Below are 19,706 nucleotides of genomic sequence, written 5' to 3'. Positions count from 1 at the left end.
GAAGTTCCTGAAGTAGTATAAAGACTATGGAAAAGCTGGGTTTAACATTACAACTGAAGAGCTTCTTGTTACTGATGCGAATATTCACAGATTTTGAACAATTTTGTTTCAATTTACTATAAGCAGTAATGTTTTAAATCTTTTTTATTTTTTGTGAATTAACAGCTCATCCAGCGCACAGCAGAGTCAGCGAAATGATTCTTAGCGACAAGCAAGCTTTGCTTTAGGAAAGATTACCCTTCAATTAACATGCTGCTTTACAGTAAGCTGAATAATCTTCACCTAAAATCTTCTCGTTTCCAAAAAAACAACCCTCTTATTTCAACAACGTTGCAAAGACACCACAACTGTGTTTGCAACCCTGAAATAGCACAATGATTAACGCAAATTGGAAAGCCTGTGCAAATGAATAGCTGACTTGACAGCAATATCTGGGGAAAATAATTTGTGAAATTCAGCTATTCAAGCAACTCCAAATATGAAGCTATATTACTGCTCAGTGGAACACTTTGCTCCATTGCATCAGATTATAGTAAATAAAGAAGTCACAGATCTGATGGGATTTCTATTTGATCATTTGAATGTGCCCTTCACGGGAAGAGTGTTCTGCAAGTTTAGAATATTTAAAGAATATTTTAAGTGAGATGGAAGTTGCACACTGAGAAAGATGCTGCTTCACATGACTGATACATTTGTAGGGCTGAGGAGAAATCGGAAGCAAAACTTTGCTTTCCCCTACAGCTATAGGCACAGCTTTTGTCCCTAGCCTGAGTTTAAACAAACAAAGAAGTGATCAGTGAAAAACAACTGGACTTTCAGCTTATAATATGGTTTCCAAAACTGTTTAATAAAACATTTTTATTTTAGCACCTCCATTTACCCTCAGCTCCCCCATCAGAAATACTGGAATAAACAATTATGATCACCAGTGACCCAAGGTGACATGATAGGATTGCAAAGGCTTACCCAAAGTTATCAACTTTCTGTGAGTGAACAGTTGCTACTGTCAACATTCCCCTCTGTGAGGCACCTGCAAGTTTCAGGGCTTGTACGCACCTACAAAAGTTAGGGATGCTCCATGTTTTCCACAAACACATGGTGCAAAATCCCACCCCTCTTCTATGCAATTTTCCCTGGATACTCCAGGCTACATCTCTGCTCACTTGAAATCAGCTGCAAAGCCCTCTGTGGACAACAGTGATTACCCTAAAATGCTGCACATGGAATTGAAGAAACAAGATGTACTGAGCCAGGGCACAAGAACGGAGTGTAAGCCTTGATAGAGACAACTAGCTCCAAGATAGTTTCATCCACAACATCAACAACATAAAGTATAGTACATGGAAAGCCAGCAAGGGTCCAGTGAAGCGTAGCACCACCTGGAAAGGCCAGGTTCTCCTATAAAGCTGTGCTTAGCACACACAGGGGATGTTTTGCTCCTGAGCTTCTCCAAAGCAACATGGGGATTTCTCTCAGAATCAATTCCTTGATTTGCTGGCTAAGGGAGAACAGAGGGAAAGGTACCCCTGTAAGTTGCCAGAGTTGTGAACTATCTTTTATGGTAGTCTCAAATGTAGTCATGGCTGGAATTAACTCATATGTTAAGAGCATAATTCATGGATCTGGAAGGATGAGCTTGAGACACCATGGGAGTTATAGCTTCAATCTCAAGTGATTAGTATGAGCCGTTTCAAACTACTTTGCAGCTAAAATAAATTTCTAGCAGACACTTAAGTTCGTATTTCAGATTATAAATCACACGATAAAGCCTGGAACAAATCAGGCACGTGGAAAAACTCTTTCATGATGAGCAAAGCTTTGCTTTCCCGTACATCACGTAACTGTGTAACTGTGCACATGATAACCACACTGCTACAATGTAATTATTTTAGACTTCATTGTAGCATTACTGGGGGACTGAAAAGATGAAGTACCACCCAGCACCAGCTTTAAGATTTTTCTGACTACCCCTTAAAACATACTTCAATTCTTTTTGAGCTCTGCATGCATATCAACAAACCCCAGCTGCTCTCCAGACAGCAGAATAAATAACTAAGCATAGGAAAGAAAGAAAGAGACAATGCAACACTGCATAATGCAATAAAAGGTGCTGTAAAGGATACTAATAGCCCTGAATAACACACAAAATGAGAAAAAGGCAACCCCTGCCACCATCAGGTGTGTGCTAACTGTACTACCTGGCTACAGAGATGAACTTGAGGCTTAGAGACAGTGTGGATATAGCCTGAGAGAATGAAATGTAAAACTGTTTCCACCTCACTGATGAAGATACAAAACAGAGAAGTAATTCATCTGCCTGAGGAAATGCAGCAACTCCAAGTCAGAGCCGTGAATTTCAGGTCCCCTAAACTGCAGTCCAGAGACAGAATCACTGGACTGGCTTTCCTTCTCAATACTGAGTGAAGAGAGTCAGTGTGGTGTGATGCATCAAAGTAGTGCCGCTGAAGGAACACTGATTTCCAACAAGGCTTGTTATATTAACTGTGCCAAAAGTATTCATGGCATGGACCTGTTACCTGGAACATTTACTTTTAAATCCATTATTTAAACCTGCACACCCTACACTTTGGTTTCTAAAAATTATCTCTGCTCTGCTGCCAGGAATCTAAACATGACACATTAGCACACACTCCTTCCTTTGGTTCAAGTAGGTGGAATCGCTGTTTAAACTAAGGTACAGTGACAGATTCCTACTTGTGCTTCTGGACATCTGGCGGTACGGTTTCTTTTTATGGCCTTAGAGCTGAGTAGACACGAAAAATGAAGTATTAGGCAAACTGAATACCAGTTTGCCTAAATTTTTAAGGTAGAAGTTATTTCACAATAGGAACTCCCTACTGTAGGGACACTGCAAAGCAACAGAAGAAAAGCTTTGTGACTGGATAAAAAGAAAATAGTGTACAACACAGCAAGGCAAAGCAGAGTGAAGTGAGAATGACAGACAGTACAGTACAGGTCCAGAAAGGTGGGAGGGAAGTCTCTGCATTGTGTGTCTAAGCAGCAAATTCAAGCAGGAAACAAAAAATTAGCACTGTCCCATTCAGTAGCCAAAGCAATTGCCTGCAACACTGCAAATGAGTAGGCAAGTTGACATTTGGTGTTTTGGGGTCCTCATTTCTGGTTTAGTCCATTAGCGCTTCAGAGCAGTTTTGACTACTGGAAAGCCAAAGTCTTGGGCTGGTGAAAGCAAAGCTTGAGTCGTTTCAGACCTCCATATTTGTTTTGAATCACAAATCTGACACAGTTAATTTGCACTGCGCATTTTCTCATAACAACTGCTCTTGACACTGTCAAGGAGAAACCCACCAACACCTCTGAGGTGCACACAGCATTGCAGAAATCTAGGTGAGCACCCAAATATTCCAAAGGTGCTTCTCCTTTCAAAAACACACCTGTAGGCAGTTTTTAGCAAGGCAGGCCCTAAGGCAGGAAAAACACAGTTGAGCCATGATGAGCTGACCCAGATGCCTCTCATAAATTGCCACTCTTGCATTCATCCTGCAACTTGGAAATCAAACTCCCTTTTGGACAGCATTTCAGTGCTCTGAATTGTCCTGTCCAGAAAAGTCCTTCTTCTTTACATTCCTGCCTTTGGGAATTTAACCCAACTCCTTGTAAGGCATGGAAAACATTTGGCTTTAAAACAAAGCCCTGGATGCAGTTACCTCATCCTTATGGGTTTCCATGAGGAACCTGCCTGAAAAAGCAAAACCAAGGTAGGTTTGCAGCTTGCCATGTTCCAGCCATAGCAGAGGACACATACATGAACCCTTGTTGCATACTCCCAAAACTCCTGTCATCATAATCTCCCTTTGTCAGGACGCCTTGACAAAATAATCTGCAAGCTCCAGGCAAACACAGCCAACTGTATTTGAAGATTAAGAGCCTATTTTCATGTATTATAAGAAATTACTTGTCTGCAGCTGCTTCCTTAATGTTATATTTCAATTTCAGCTGATATCATTTGCATTTTATAGCTTCATAGTTGAATAAATTTAATTCAAAATTTATTAACAAGTGTTTCTCCTATTTCTAGTTACCCTCCAGAAACAAGTTAGAGAGTTTCAGCCAAAAAGCCCATACATGAATCTCAAAGCCAGATCTAACTTATAAGGTTGATTCCATCTCTAAGGAAATCAAATTCAGGCACTCAGTAACTCTAGATGTAGAGCCAGGTTTTGAACACCCAGATCCAGAGTCTTTAGACCCAGTTTTACCTCTCCATAATGGCCTGGATGGAAATGTGATCAGATAGTGTTGGTTAGTTTGTGTTCCTCTCTTGTTATGCCAATTCCTAGAGCCCTGTTTCAGATGCTAGGCATTATACTAAATATTACAGCTTTCTCTTCCAAAACAGCTAAAGTTTATGACTTATGATCAGCAACAGGAGGAGACACTCTCCTGACAAAATCAACCTTTCAATCACAGTTATTTGTATCTAATTACACTGCTAAATGAGGTCCAAATAAACAGGGGTTTCTGCAGTAGGTGCTATCAAGTCAGAGGAAAATGTGGATTTCTCTCATCCCAACCATCAAAACCACTCATTTTCTTTCTCTCCAAACATGCACACATAGCTCCTGCAGGAATAGAAGGAGAAGCTTTTGTAATGACTGGAAAAAAAAAAAAAAAAAGTGTAAGAATGATTAAAAACAGCCTGAGAAGACCGCAAAGACTAGAGATGGATCCCTATCCCACAATACCTTCCTAACGGAGTTTGGGGTCTGTGGTGTTTCATCCTTCAGTGCCGATAGGCTGTTTCCTTCCAATTCCTTTCCTGCAACAGAGAAATGTGATTCAGAAACTGAAAAATTCTGTGCAAAACTGTGGCTACTCATGGCCTTAGAAGGGCTGCTGCTAACAGCAAGTAAGAAAGGCTGTCATGAGCAGGAGCAAGCACACTGGGATCACAGAGAGCGATCTTGCAGAGCTTGAAATAGCCAGTATCCACATGCTTGGGCTATGCAACAAGTACTGCTTAAAAGTTAGGTCTCAAAACACTGTGGTAAACCAGCATGATGGTTGCAAAGTCCAGCATATGAAGGCTGGAAAAAAGCCCCAGAAATAAGGTTGCTTATGCATCCTTAATCAGCTCCCTTCTGTGTCTGCATTATGATGCAGTCTTTAATTACATTACCACAGCCTGTTCTCTTCTTACATATCCCATGCCTCATTCAATGTAAATAATACATGGAATTCAGTTAGTAAGCAGCTATTCAATACATTATCCTCCTTGGTCAGTATCTGGCAACTATATACAGATGCTCTTGATAGCATGCTTTGTTTAACAGGTAATAGCCATGATCATAACATATTACAGAAGACAGAACAGCATCTAGACATAATTAGTAAAATAAAATTAAAAAAATCTGCAGAAGATCAATGTCTTATGACCAAGCTATTTGTTAAAATAAGAATCTTTTTCAATTAACAAGCAGTATTAATGAACACTATGACATTTTCTGATCATTGTAGAGATATTTCCACTACCCAAATATATTAAATTTGCAGTACATTGTACATATTATATACTAGTATGAGTGTGCGTAGTCCCAGTCCAAGCAATAAAATATAGTAATAAATTCTGTTCTTTTTGCCAACTGTCATCATGTCCTTACTGTAAAAGAAAGCACAGCACTCCTATTAAAAAATAGACAAAAAAATGGTGTCTGATGAGACTAGCTTTCTAGTGCCAAGACAGTCATTGTTATCCAACTACAATGTAGTTCTCTTCTCAAAATTATTGGCAACCAGAGCTTCAGAATACTGGACACAGTAAAGAATCACTGAGCCAGTGAAATATAACCCATTTGTAGCACATATGTGCAAACCTGGAAGCTGTTAAAAACATTTTTAAACACTTTGTGGACCAGTCTTGGAAACACCACGAAATCCAAAACCAGGAAGGGAAAACCCTGATTCTCCTGAAGTCAGCAGAATCTGTCACAGATGTGTCAGAAGCCATAACATCTCCTGGAGTTTTCAGAGCAGCCATTTAAGAAGCCAAGCACCATTAAAAAAAGCCATCCACAGAAGCTTACTAAAAAATAAATATCCTCTTGGCCATGATCTGCACTTCCATCATGGGACATGTAAGAGAACCAGCAAGTTCCAGTATAACCAGAACTGCAACTGTGCTACAGGGTTTCACTGGTGAAGAGGCAAGACAAACCCCATGCCTTTCTACAGGCACTAACAGGTAGTTTCATGCATCAACTCTTAAATTTAAGAAAAGGTTTTGTGGGACAACTGTCCCTAGAAGGTGTTCAACTTACCGCAGTTGACTAAGGGTGGTGGGGCTTTCAGGTGTTTTTCCCTCTGTGGCAAAGTGCTGTGCTGTGCCACATGCACACAGACATGTCAATGCAGAAAATAAACACTTCCAACTGACAGAAGAGACAGCATGTGCATTACTCACATGGGGACCTCAAGCAGAGGAAGGACCTATGCAGTCACATGGGAAAGTGGTGCAACAACAGGGAACCTTAATCTTAACCTAGTTTCTTAACTGTCACTCCTCCCCTTGTAACACTGAGCCCTAAATAACACACTTGGAAACCTAATGACCATGGGCATGAGAAAATCACAGATGGCCAGATATTTTACAGTCCCCTTATGTTACCGTGTCAACTGGGATGGCCATAAGCACCGCTGTGCATGGATGAGTCCAGTATCTCTACTTTTTCTTTCTCTGATGGTGCTTTCCACTGTATAGCCCCCACTCTCCCTGACAGAGGCAGAGGAGGTTGGAATAAACTCACAAAGCCATGTAACTGCTGCACTTATGTTCCATGAAGTTTTTCCTGAATATATATGGGAAAGTAACATATGGTCTAAAAGTTCAAGTAAAGTTAATGGGAATCATCTGCTGCCTGCTCTGAGGGAATGGCGTCTATTAGCATAACAGAATTCACATCCATTCTTTATTACGTCGCATTTCTTAAGAAAGCTTAATTCCAAGTTGGATGTGAGAGATTTCTGCCTTCTCTCAGTAATACAATTAAAAGGGTTTGTACCTGAACAATGAGATTTTCACTGGACCATCCTGTTCACAGAGCATTATTAAAAACGGGAACATGCAACTCTTCACTCATGCCATATCACTTACAAGCTTTGTAAGATAAGTTTATGGAGCAGTATATACAGGCTTATGATGCCAAACTCATTAAGCCTATTGGCACTTGTGAAGGAAAGGCTGTTTTTCAGAGAAGAACTATCACAGTTTTCTGTCTCAAGCAGACTGCTGTAGCTGTGAAGGAGAGCCAGCCCCTGAAACATGTCCAAGTTCCTCAAAAACCCACACACATAGTTAAGTGCACAGAAAGCCCATAAGTGAGAGTCCCACCCAGAGCACAACAGACATAGCTGCCTTGAGAAAATAAATAGCAAACCACGCAAAAACATAAAAGGAGCTGAATACTAACTGGCTATAGAAGCTGAAGTTCTTATCTCCCTGATCAAGAAAACTTAATTCTCACAAGAGAAATAGAGCTGAATCTCTCCTGACTTAAGGTGTTGGTTGCGAGCAGAGAAGGGTCCTCCACAAAGTAGCCCAAAAGTTTTGCACCAAACAATGATAAGTATTTTGGGAAGGGGATCAGTGGTGCCTATGGAAGCAGCCTTCATCACATCATGAAGAAACCTGCCAACACTCCACTGTCTTGTGGCTACAGAGTGGAATTACTGATACCTTCTTTTATCCCATTACTGTCATGCATAGGAAAAATCAGTATTTAGTTACTTTCCAGAACAGTAACTATTCCTTGTCTTTGTTTTTTTGTTTGTTTGGGGTTTTTTGTTTGGTTGTTTGTTTTTGTTTGGTTGTGTTTTTTTTTGTTTTTCTGGGCATCAATCCTACACGTACATTTGCCTTTCTCCTTTACAAAGAATGATACAGCAAGCATGACTGATCACTGGTAATGGGAAGCAAAATTACTGGGTTGTTGAGGAATTCATGATTAGCTTCACACAGCACGAACTGTTATTTTATAGGCTTTCTGATAAAGTATCTGGATAACTACAAGAGGGAATAGAGGCTCTGATGTGTGGCAAAACTATTGCGAATGAAACCCATTACTGTTGTAAATATCAGCCACGTGGCCCAACATGTACACTATACTGAAATTCAGTTCTGTGTATTTAACACAGTAAAATTCCCATGTTCATGAAAGTGCATCTCTTGGGATGCGGATAAGCTAACCTAACTTTTTATTTAATGACACTGTGTGATCTTGCAGCGTAGTCAGAAAGAGAGATTCTCTAAAAACTCTTTCAGGTACTCCCCCAGTAAATTTCCTGTCCTCTGAAAGAGAATATAGAGAAAGATTTTCTCTCCTTACTGCTAAATGAAACAGACATGGACAAGGAACATGAATTCATGTCTCTCTGCGAACTCCCTTTAAAATTCCTCAAATTTCTTTTAGTTACCAGAATCATCAGCATTTCCATATGCAAGCAAGGGGCAGAAAGTCCAAGGTGTTACTTTAGATGTCGCCCTCTGCATTTCCCTCATTTCCTTAAAAGGTGTCCTCTTGATGAACTGAATCTTCATAGTGTAGCTCACCTGAGGTGTAAAGTCTATCACTCCCTTCCCACTGAATTATTTACAGGTACACCTCCATTACTGGATGGTAATCCTAGGTATTGGTGCTGTGAGACCTGCAGCTCCAGCCACCTCACAACCCACCAAATTCCTGGCAGGAAATCACTGGGCTCTGCTGCCTGTGCTGCCTACAGCACCCACCCAACATAATCAGCTCAGTGCCCTCATAAAGAAAATCTGCTGGAGAAAACACAGATCCCTGGAAAAGCCCCAAGAACTGAAAGTTCACAAAAAACATCAGAGAAAAATGAAGGAGAGTGAAATATTGGACACAGCTGATGGACATTAACCTGTGGCTTATCTATGGTGATAGCTGCATCCTTCAGAGAGACAGGAGAAGATGAGGGGAAGCACATGAGGCTCAGAGGAAAATGAAACAGAAGCAGCAGCAAAGGAGTGAAAGGAGACCCCACCACAGCAAATGGCAACTGAAAGCAAAGAATGACAGTTACTTCTTACAGGAGAAGCGAGGAAAACAAAGAAAGAAGGCAGCTCTGTGGGACCAGGAAAGAAATGAAAGGAGTGAAAAAAAAAAAAAGTAAGGATAGACAAAACCCCATAATCTCTGCAAGAAATTCCCTGGCTGAAGCAGTAACTTCTGTTTGCTAAGATAGGATATTCTGTCCTCTACAAACTCTTTGCCCTATGCTCTCCCTTTGCAATACAGAGAGCTCCTACCCTTGCTGACGACACTGCTGGACACTTGGGAAAGCTGTGCAGCAGAACAAAAGCTCCAACATGGTTCAAGGGACTTGTTCTGCTGAGTTCAACAAAGGCTGTTTGGTAAGGCTGCCAGCAGGGATCAAGGAGAAACAAGGTGATGGGGGAAGCTGAAAAAAAGACAAACTCTTCCAGCTACCGCCTCCATCCTAAAACCCTCAACTTTCCCTCGTGCCTGAAAGATAACAGCACTGAAATACCTCTGTGAGTCAGTCAGTAACTTTTTTAGCACTGAAAATGCTGGTAAGAACTGAAGAATAGGAAAACTCCAAGCTATGGTTCTCCATCTCCCCAAAGCAAAAGTGCCTATAGCCTAAAAAATCATCCCTCAGCTTCCTAAGGACAGAGGAAGTGAAACAGCTATTTACTTACCAGACATCTGTATGGACTGTACTTAAAGGCAGATAGCTGTTCAAAAGTCCCTATAGCTTTGAAATGTATGAGATTTTAGGTGTTCCACTTTTAAGCTGTTTTCAATTTCATTACCAAAAGGTTGTTGAAGCTTCTAGTGACCTCACTGACAGCCAGGATTAGTCAGCACTGCTGAAAATAGGCTCCTCATTGCCTTGAAGCAAACACCCACAAACAGAAATACCTGCAAAATGAGAAGCCCTTCATACCTTCGCTCTTAAAACCAATTAGCTCAGGAAACCCAGATTCTGCTCATCATCTATGAAGCCCAGAAAGTCTGTCAGGTGTTATATCTATATGAACACGGAAACCTTTTGACAGATGCTATGTTCTTTCTCTAGATACCAGTGTTTTGAACACTCATGGAGGTGCTGTGAGGTTTGAATATTTAGTACTGACATGGCAGCTGCAAATGACAGCTCTGCAAACTTGTCACTGTTCCCTGAGGCACTTGTTTACACACTGGAACGGAAGCATTGTCTGCAGACCACAATCAAAGAAAGACTTCAATGTTCATTGTGAGAAACAAATTCTGAAACAATAAAATAAGCTCTATTTCTTTCAGAAAGAAAAATTTCAAAAATTCAAAAAGGAAAACTGAAAGCAAAAGAGACACAAATAGAACACTTAAAAGTCAGTTTGTCGTTCACTGCAACCTGTCAAGATTCCTGGTACTTGTAGTGCTTGTAGATATTTACAGAACACTAACCACAGAAAATCTGCTGTTATAATATTTATCCAGGGCTCTAAATCTGAACAGGGAAACCTTCCATTAAATGGTTTAAAGTGGGGCCAGCAAATCTCAAATGAGTCCCATGATTAGGGTGGGATATATCAAGTGCTACAAAGTCAAAGTGTCCCAAAACAGTCAGTTTTGAAATGCGAGGCCATGCAGTGTTCAAATGGTTATGAACCCCAACTCTGATGCCCTCTGTTCCCACTTAATGTCATGTCAGTAAAAGACAACAGCATCATGAAGCAGCACTCTCTGCAACCAGTAATACCTGTGTTGTACAAGCCTCTCTCTCTCATATTAACTTGTTTCTATTTCCTTGCAGCGTGCTAAAATACCTACTTCCAGTCAAGCACCTGAGACATGTTACTTTCTGCAGTGACACACCAGAAACCAACCTGGGCTGAGTGGGTAGATGTCATTTTCAGTCCCAAAGAACAGATTGCGTGTCAACTTGTGAGGGTCAACCTTTTGAGGGGTGGACGAGGCCGGACAGAGGGAGAACCTGCGACGGAGAAAGTTCTCCTCCTTCATGGCATGAGTTGTGGGGGTTTTCTGAAAATCAAAGATAGAAATAACAGTTCATTTCAAGACACAGTACATCAAAGTTTCACACCCAGATGACTCCACTGTTTCAAAGCTGCCTAATCCTATGTAATATGCCAGATCTTTTTATAGAGTGCCAGAAGGCTATGCAGGGAAAAAAATACAGCGGTATTAGTTTGAAGCTACAACCACTGATTTGCTGACTCTCAGTATCTGAAAACTGCAGGGAAGCAGGACACTGCTCCTTGGTGAATCCAGGCAGTATAACATCCTCCTGCCTACATGGATCTATCTAGGATAATAGCTACTTACTAGCTCTATCCAGCACACAGTGTCTAAAATTCATGGTTGGTTTTTTTTGTTTGTTTGTTTGTTTTGTTTTGTTTTGGGTTTGGTTTTGTTTGTTGTTTGTTTGTTTGGTTTGGTTTGGGGTTTTTTAGGTTTTGGAGTCTCATAAGTGTAACTCCATTAGTTTCAGTGCATTTATACCACCTCCACAAAACAACATTGAATTGGAGCTGTATGGAGGAGGAGAAACCAGCTGCATGAGCTGCAGAGAGCAGCAAAATAAGAGACAACACCAGTGTTGCTCCTGCCCTTATTTCCAATTACAGCACATCTAAATATTTTCACATTTCTAAATATTTGCTTAAAATGGCATTTACATCAGCTTTGCAGTTCGATCAGTAATATAAACCTTACTGCTCTATGAGGGTAAAGAACAGCATTTGTCTCCCCAAAAGCCTCCCTGCATCCCCATACAAGAGCCTGGTGGTACTGTTCTCTTTACTACCTCTTGGCTAGAATATTAGACTATCCTAGCTGGAATTAAAGGGTTTTTTTTATACCCATCCAACAAGCAGTTCTTTCTTACCCTTTACAAACAGTTATTATGACTGTCTCCTTCCTGAGTTACAAGCTTTATTCTCTCTGCACGTGCAGCCAGAGGCAGGGGTCTTGCTAGCAGTAAGAAGCATTAACCCAGCCATTGGGTAGGCGTTACAGACCCCAAGGTCTGCTGCTTCTCCAGGGGACAGTTACTGAGGTAAGAAAACCCCTTTAGATGGTATATGTTTCCTGAAAAGAGCCTCCATGTTTTCCCATCTCTTTTAGGCCAGTAGCCTAAAGAAAACAAAGGAGGAAAAGCTGCCCTGAGTCACAGTGCAGTTCAGGAGGGCAGGACCAACATACATGTAAGGTGACCTTTGTGGCACTGGGTTGAAAATGGGCTGATTACAAGCTAGAATATCCTGCCCTGCCCTTCCTGCTCCCAGTACCACCCCAGTGCTTGTGCTGGTCCAAATGCCCAATTTAATGTGGAACCATCAGTGGCCTCTTAGAACTCAGCCTTCACAGCTGAGAAGCTGCATGGTGGGTGCTGTGAACGCATCCCAACATAAATGCCCCTCCTGTGTTTTAGCCGAGCTCGTCCCTTTGCTTGCCCTGCTAATTTCTGTAGAAAACAGTCTCAAGGGTTCAGGTTTTGCAATTATTATTTTAATTTATTTATGCAGCAGGCTGCATCATCTTTAAAAACTAGCTGTGATTTACATGGCAAGAGAGAACCTGCTCCTTTTTTCCTGAAGGAGACTGCCTCAGTGCCAAAGAGTTTAATTTGACTTACATCAGCCTGCACTTCAACAATGAACATGAGTTACCAAAACCACTTCGAGGAGCAGGTCTTTCTGAATCCAGCTTACCATGCTGGGATAAGTGAGCCATCCGATGTGAGGGCTACCATCTGCAAAGGGGAAAATGGTTAGCAGTTGGGGTTAGCCCCCAAAGGGGCTCCTTTAGGCCACATAGGTGAAATTTGGAGGGGGATACATCTCCCCTGCTGTGTCCACATCATTCACAGAGGATGAATTAGGTTTGTGAAGTGCTCAGAGAACACAACGCTCCCCAAAAGTCCCTACATGTTATCAGGTACCCCCTGTGAAGTGGCTGCAAGACACTACAGCCTCAGTAGCAGCATTTCACCATAACCACTTCACACAACTCTTGATGAAACGCTTTGAATTTGGGTGCCAGGACATGGACGGCATGCTGGACAGGGCTGCCATGGAGCAACCCTTCACACAGCACCTCCTGTGAGGCTGTGTTTCAAGCCCATGATGTGTGATGACAGCCGGGTGAAATGAGGTGGCTGCAGTGCCTTCCACTCACTGCTACCCTGCCTCCTGTCAGTTTAACTGCCAGCAACACTGCCCTGCAAACATACATCTGGGCTCAAAGAGTCCCCAGGCTTTCACTGCAGTCAACGGCATCTCCAAAGCAGCAGGTAACTGAGCTACCTAACATTTAGCAATGTAATTAACCCTTCTTTTTGCATACTCTTGACTGCACAGAGCTGGGTTGGGAGAAGATGCAAAATTAAAGCTAACTTTAAAGAAAGAAAAGAGAGGAGGAAAATGCAGCTAGTTACATGTCTGGAAGTGAAATATTTAAAAATAATCCACATCTAATAGCTAGGTTGGAATGCTAACACTGAACTATTTTCTGCTCTTTTTCCCAGAAAGACCGTTTCAACTCTCCACCTCTAGAACTGGTTGTAAGTGGCTCAGAACAAAAGCAAATACATGGGATACTCTCCCCCAAAAGCAGTGACCCATCAAGGCCAAGCTGTTCATGCAGGAAGGCATTCAGAAATCCCAAGTACATCCAGTTGCAAGCAGGCTGGTGAATAAGTTACAAACACGAAACATCTGTCTATCCAGCTCTTACCCCCTGATCTCGTGGTGGAGACTCTTCTTGACAGAGTAACAAAAAGGCTGCATTCAGCATCATTTTGTCTCTGCAATACTGTGAGCTACATCAGTGGAGGACTGCCAGCCAGCTCACACTGATGAGTGGCAAAACCCCTCCAGACACCTGAGCAAGAGTAGGCTCCAAACTGGGTTAGACATACCAGAACACAACTTCTGTCAACTGCTGCTATATTTACTATGCAGAGAGACTGATGCTCCAATGTTTCCCTCACCTATTATTTCACACTATTCAACCAAGGGATAATTGACAGAATTACTGTGCTGACGCTCTATTGTTCCCAAACTTATTTAAGCCACAGGCTTAAATAGTAAAATAGTAAGAAAATAAAATAGTAAGAAATCTGGAAGCCTTGTTCAACCAGGAGCACCCACTGGGCAATAACAAAGGGAAGACTTGAGAAAAGTCTATAATTTGCTCTTCTCGTCTGTATCTTAATGCAAACTTGTGACAGCAACTTACCTCTTTTTGACCACAAAAATCAATTTGAGTAAGTTCCTCTTAAGTATGTCCTTTTTGGCAGATGACCTGTGATCGAAGCTCCCTGAGAAGAGCTTCTCAGTGTGTCTGTCAGCCACACACATGCAACCATGCACCACACTATGTCACCTACATCGCAGACTGTTTTTCAAAGATCACCTAACAGTGCATTGCTTCAGCTCAAGGGCACCAATCATTCCTACATCTGACTCTCATCCAGACAGGTTCTGATGCCATCCACATTTTAATGGGCTGCACTCCAACTAGAAGCTAACAGCAGCAAAGCCTCTTGTTCAGTGTGCTATATGGTGCAGTTTAACTTACTTTTCCTTTATTTTGGGTAAAAGAGAAGACTAGTTGGCCTGCAGCTGGTTCTCTGAGACTGCACCATTTTAGACCACTATAACATTTTATCAAAAAAAGGCTGAGATGGACAGATGCACCCTACAAGACTTTACCTCATTGCACAGTACAAACTGCAGCACAAAATCACAGAAAAGGACTTTTTTTGTATTTGGGTTGATTATTTTTTAATACAGCTGACACTTTTTTCCTTGGTGGGAGAAAATGTAGTCCATACTATTAAGATTCTATAATACACCTGAAATATTTGGCTTGGTTTCCGAAAGATACCTCTGTGTGTATGCATCTGTACCTATCCTGTTTTGTCCTCCCTCCCAGTGCCTTTTGTATCACTGGCAAAAGTAAAGGAGATCCAACAGGTGCTAGAAAACTTGAAAACATTAACTTCTTAGAAGTTATGAGAAAATATAATGCTAAAGAAAGGAAGGAAACTGTATTGTTGTCCTCTGAAAGAAGGGCAGTACTTGAAACCAGCTATTACCAAACACCGCTGAATCCAACATAAGCCACAAATCCATAAGAAAATGAAGCTTCATTAGCTCACTCAGAGAGCTACTTCTTTCTGCCCATAAGGGTCTGCCTGCACAAGCTAGCCTCAAACTACATAAAGCTCCTGAGAGTTGAAGTGATGCTGAACAGTAGATGCCAGGGGCAATTTTTCGAAGGGATCTAACAGGAAGGTGGGAGGCGTGATCAGTGTTTTTCACAACAGGGCTCTTTAGACACCTAAATCCAGACTCTGTCCAGAATCACCTTTGTGAAATAGGAGAGTGTGAAGGGTTCCAAGAGTATAGCCTTGTACTACATCTGCTTTTAGACCATTAATGCATGATTATCTAGAAATCATACAAAAATTCACATGTAAGAAAAAATCGAGTAGGAAATAAGCATCCACAGACAACAGACATCCAGAAAAGAGTGCTTTCGAGTCTCAAATCTTTCATGTCTGGTTTGAAGACAACATGGCTGTTCTGAAACCCAAATCTACTTCTAAATCAGTATTTTGAAGGTTGCTTCAGGATATGAAGATGCTTCACAGAACCCAGTTTGGCAGGGGTAGGGGAACAGAGAGAAGGTAAAAATCAAAAGTGGGCCAGAACTGCAGAAGGCCAAAAATTGCCATTGTATTACCAAAACCACTTACATAACACAAGGCAACAAATTTCACCCACTGCTCCTGCATTCCCTCCAAATCTGGCACATGAGATAGAGAATTGTCCCAGAAAGGTATCGCGTCCTGATTTGAAAACATCAACTGATGCAGAATCTGTAAGTTTTCTTAGGAAGCTAATTTCACCATGAGCAATCTTCACTCTAGCTCTTACATGAATTTATCTGGTTGTTAGTCTTGGTAGGTTAAAGCGCCATGAAGTTTGCAGCTCAGGTCATTTCTGGCCTTCTATTTTGTGCTCTTGATCATAAAAACCAAGAAAAGGTAATACAGACAGTAATAACAAAGCCACTAAACACAGTATTTTTCAAGCTTGCCTCTTCCATGTTGACAGCTCTCTAAGCAGTAATGGGCTATTAAATGTGGGCTGTTCGCCAGAGCTTAAATAGGAATAAATAATTCAGCAGCAAGAAATAAACTTCTTGCTAGCCCTGTCTCTGAGACCACTTTATCTTTTAAAAATGGAAAATATAGCAGATGAGAAGTCTGTACCAAACCCCATGAAACACAGGACAAAGGAAATGGGGAACTTCCCACTTCCAGGCAGCTTCAGGAACAGACAACATAAGAGCAATGGGGCAAGAATAAAAGTTATTTTATCAGCAAATCTCATGGCTGCCATCAAGGCAAATGCGAACTGCCAGCGCTCTCCTCTTCTGGCGCCAGACCCATTTTGGGTGAAGGCAGAGACTAATACACTTAAAGATGATCAGCATTGGTGCAGAGATAATTTTCATGTGGCTGCTCTGCATTTTGGGCATTTTGTGCTTGCTGGGACGATAGTAGCAGTGTTCAGTATTGGGCAAAGCTTTTGGGGGTGGAATTTTCCTGGTTCCACCTTTACATCATCTAAGTTCCTGATATATAATTACCACGCAGCTAAACACTATGCTGCCCCTACCCTCTGCAAACTGGTGGGTAGGTTGGTTTGCTTACTCTCACTTCCAGCATTTTAAAATAGTATTGGAAATATGTACATCTCTATAAATAGTAAATTAGGGAGTTTGTATAGTCAAGAAGGCTGTGGTAGTTGCAGGGGAGGGGGGCTCTTAATTTATTTAAAGCTTGTTTCAAACAACCTTCTCTTTTTCTGGTCACTAAATATTTCCCAGAAATCAAACCATATTTTGTATTCACAGCAGTCATTCACTCCAGAATCCACATCAATAAGGGAAATTAAATCAAAAGATACTGACATTTCCTGATTCAATTAACCCTGAGGAGGTAAAAACTTCATGAATAAAAAGAGAAGGCATATTGTTAGCAGACAGATTTCTAACAATTTCAATCCTAAATACTCACAAGGCTAAACAGCAGCACAGACCCTCAACAAGGGTAGATTATTAGTTCAGTGATGCACTGGTGATTTACAATAGCTGAAGAGCTACAATCAATTCAGAAAGTCTGTGAAATCTGTTTCTGAAAACTGTTCCTAAAATACCTATTCATAAGACAGGTAATTGGACAACTAACCCCCCCGCTAACAGTTAATAAAACCTGATACAGTGAAAAGTGCCCATAAAGGCAATTTTTTTTTCTCTACCTAATCCATGGTTTTCGGTTAGGGATATGGCAAAACTCACATATTAGAGTTAACACTGAATGTTTTGGCTTGTCATGCTGTTGGCTGGAACCTGAAGCAGTAAGTGTCAGCTATTCCCCAAAATTATTTGGGTCAGTTATTTCTCTGTGGTGCTGGCAAGGGCACCTTTTCTCACCAATGGTGGTCCCTGATACGTTCTTGCTAGACCATGTCCTGCTCTGCTGGATCCCAAACCAGCCTCAGAAACTCAATGGAGCCCAGCTCTTTCAATCCTTCATGTGCTCCATCCGGATGAATACACTGAAACACTGGTACTGCAGGAGTGCTCAGATTTTGAGGACTGCCATACTCTCTGCTGTGTGTCATACTACTCAGCTTGTTGATCAGTCCAGGCTGGAAAATCAAGTAACATGGGTTGCTGAAGACACCCATCTGCAGCAAAGGAACCAAGTTCTGGAAAGGAAAAGCTACAGACAGCTTTATTAAGATTATATGCCACAGGAAGGATTTCTCTCAGCATTCTGAGCAGGTTCAGGAGCGTGGCTAGTTCATCCCTACAACCTAACTCAAAGCTCATGTGCCCTGCAGAGTCCATAAAGCTGCTGGTTTTGTGGAAGTTGCCTAAAACAGCCACCCACAGCAATCTGCTCTGGGTTTCTCTAAGAACAGAACAACAACCTCTTTCTATCGCCTTCAGCTTTTCTGCCTGCCTTTTCCTGCACTGGGCAGCAGAAACTATGTAGTAATCAGGAGAGAAAACTATTTCTTCCCTTAATTCTCTGTAAGAGGTCTTGATTAATATTTCCTTTGTATACACCAAAATATTTGCAGCTTTAGGCACACGAGCAGCATTTATACCCATGATCTTCTTACAACTAATCTCTCTCTACTGTGACTGTCACGTTCAAAGACCACAAACAGAACAACTACAGGCAAAACCAGGCACTGAATGTCTATGCTGAGAAAAAAACCATCCCAGATCATTTGTTTTGGGGGTGCCTATTTAACTTGAGACTAAGAAATCTGAAGGTATGGCCAAAACATTTTTATTTGACATGTAGGAAAACCTCATCTTCAGAATCATCTCTGGTTTGGATAAACATCCCCTGTGAGCAAACACCAGTCTATCACTAAAGCCATGCTGTGTTTGGGAAAGGGATTGCTGCAACCTCACAGCTTAGAAATGGGCATTGTAGTAAGTATTAAATATACAATCCTCATGTGTTTTTTTTTGTCTTAAAACACTTGCAATTTTCTCTGTAAACATTACACTAGAGATTTTTTACAATTAAGAATATTGAGTGGATCACTGAAATGAATGCTTAATGATTTTTACATCCAACTCCTCTGCCCTTTAAAGTGTATATTTTTATATGCAGAAGGCTATTAATTTAATAAAGCATATTAAATTTCCTACTAGCACTGAGGGGCTTCTCCTGACTTAGCAGTTTCCCTGGTCTTTTTCCTTGCTAACTGCATAGAGCATACCTCATTTGCTGTAATTACAACTTAGCATATCAACCTTAATTATTTCCCTGGTAACAGCAAGTGTGTGCAGAGTTGCAGGTTTTACCCATACTACGAGAAGGATGAGGAAATTCCCAGCACTCAGAGAAGGACAGGAGAGAGCACCTTTCCTGCAGACCTTTGTCTTAGTCCCTTACTTTCTTTACAGTAAATCATACTTTTCATAATCTCCTTTAGGCCTTGATTTTGTAAGTCATCTCTACTGAGTCAAGATCATGCAAAGGTATTGAAGCCCCAATCTATGCAGGAAGGTAAGGTGTTTTCTTTGAATCCTCTTCAGCCCTTTAATCCCATGTTCTAATATATTCAACTGAAGACAACCAAAAGATAAATCACAGTTGTTCAGCATACATCAAGCACCTGAATGCTTATCCATCTCACTGAATTTGTATTCAAAATTTACCATTATTTGTTACTGATATCTCTAGTCAGCATTCATTTAAGCAGTCAAAAAGCTAAAAAGCCAAAATGCAGATTAGCAAAGACTCCCCACCAAAACATAATGTACAATCAAGCACATGTACAATATATAGGAAGAAATGTGCCATCAAAGATCACAACTGATCTCCTAATGCAGTGGTCATAACACACAAGCCAAGAAATTCCAGTAAGGATCCATCTTGAAACAAACTCAGGAACCAGATCCCTGCCTCTAAATTTATTTATATTTATATATTTATATACTTGTTTAAATTAAAGTTTCGTATAAGTGACACAAGGATTCATGTGCCTATCACAGCTGCTTCTCTGCAGAGAACTCAAGAGACGGTGGAAATACATTTACATCACAATTAAGTTATAAGCACAACTCTGGCACACATAC

The 19,706-nt window shown here is 41.1% G+C and overlaps 1 protein-coding gene across 9 annotated transcripts in view; it reads right to left on the bottom strand.

The window, feature by feature from the left end:
- OSBPL5 (oxysterol binding protein like 5) overlaps positions 1 to 19,706 on the bottom strand; it is a 177,310-nt gene that overhangs the window by 51,939 nt on the left and 105,665 nt on the right. For 7 of the 9 annotated variants that reach the window (XM_061463062.1, XM_061463069.1, XM_061463068.1 and 4 more), the window contains exons 2-3: positions 10,886 to 11,042; positions 4,725 to 4,798 (exon numbers count right to left, since the gene is read on the bottom strand). In XM_061463062.1, coding sequence (XP_061319046.1) covers positions 4,725 to 4,798; positions 10,886 to 11,042 — 231 coding nt within the window. Of the gene's footprint in view, positions 1 to 4,724; positions 4,799 to 10,885; positions 11,043 to 11,907; positions 12,156 to 19,706 lie in introns of all 9 variants that reach the window. The other 2 variants (XM_061463063.1, XM_061463061.1) reach the window with 2 other exon arrangements.

Source organism: Pezoporus flaviventris, unplaced genomic scaffold (assembly GCF_033815535.1).
Source record: "Pezoporus flaviventris isolate CSIRO_AGI_PZ_B2104156 unplaced genomic scaffold, CSIRO_AGI_Pfla_v1 ptg000036l, whole genome shotgun sequence".
NCBI lineage: Eukaryota > Metazoa > Chordata > Aves > Psittaciformes > Psittacidae > Pezoporus > Pezoporus flaviventris.
Note: the sequence above shows the minus strand (reverse complement) of the source record. Positions and strands in the feature narration are given on the sequence as shown.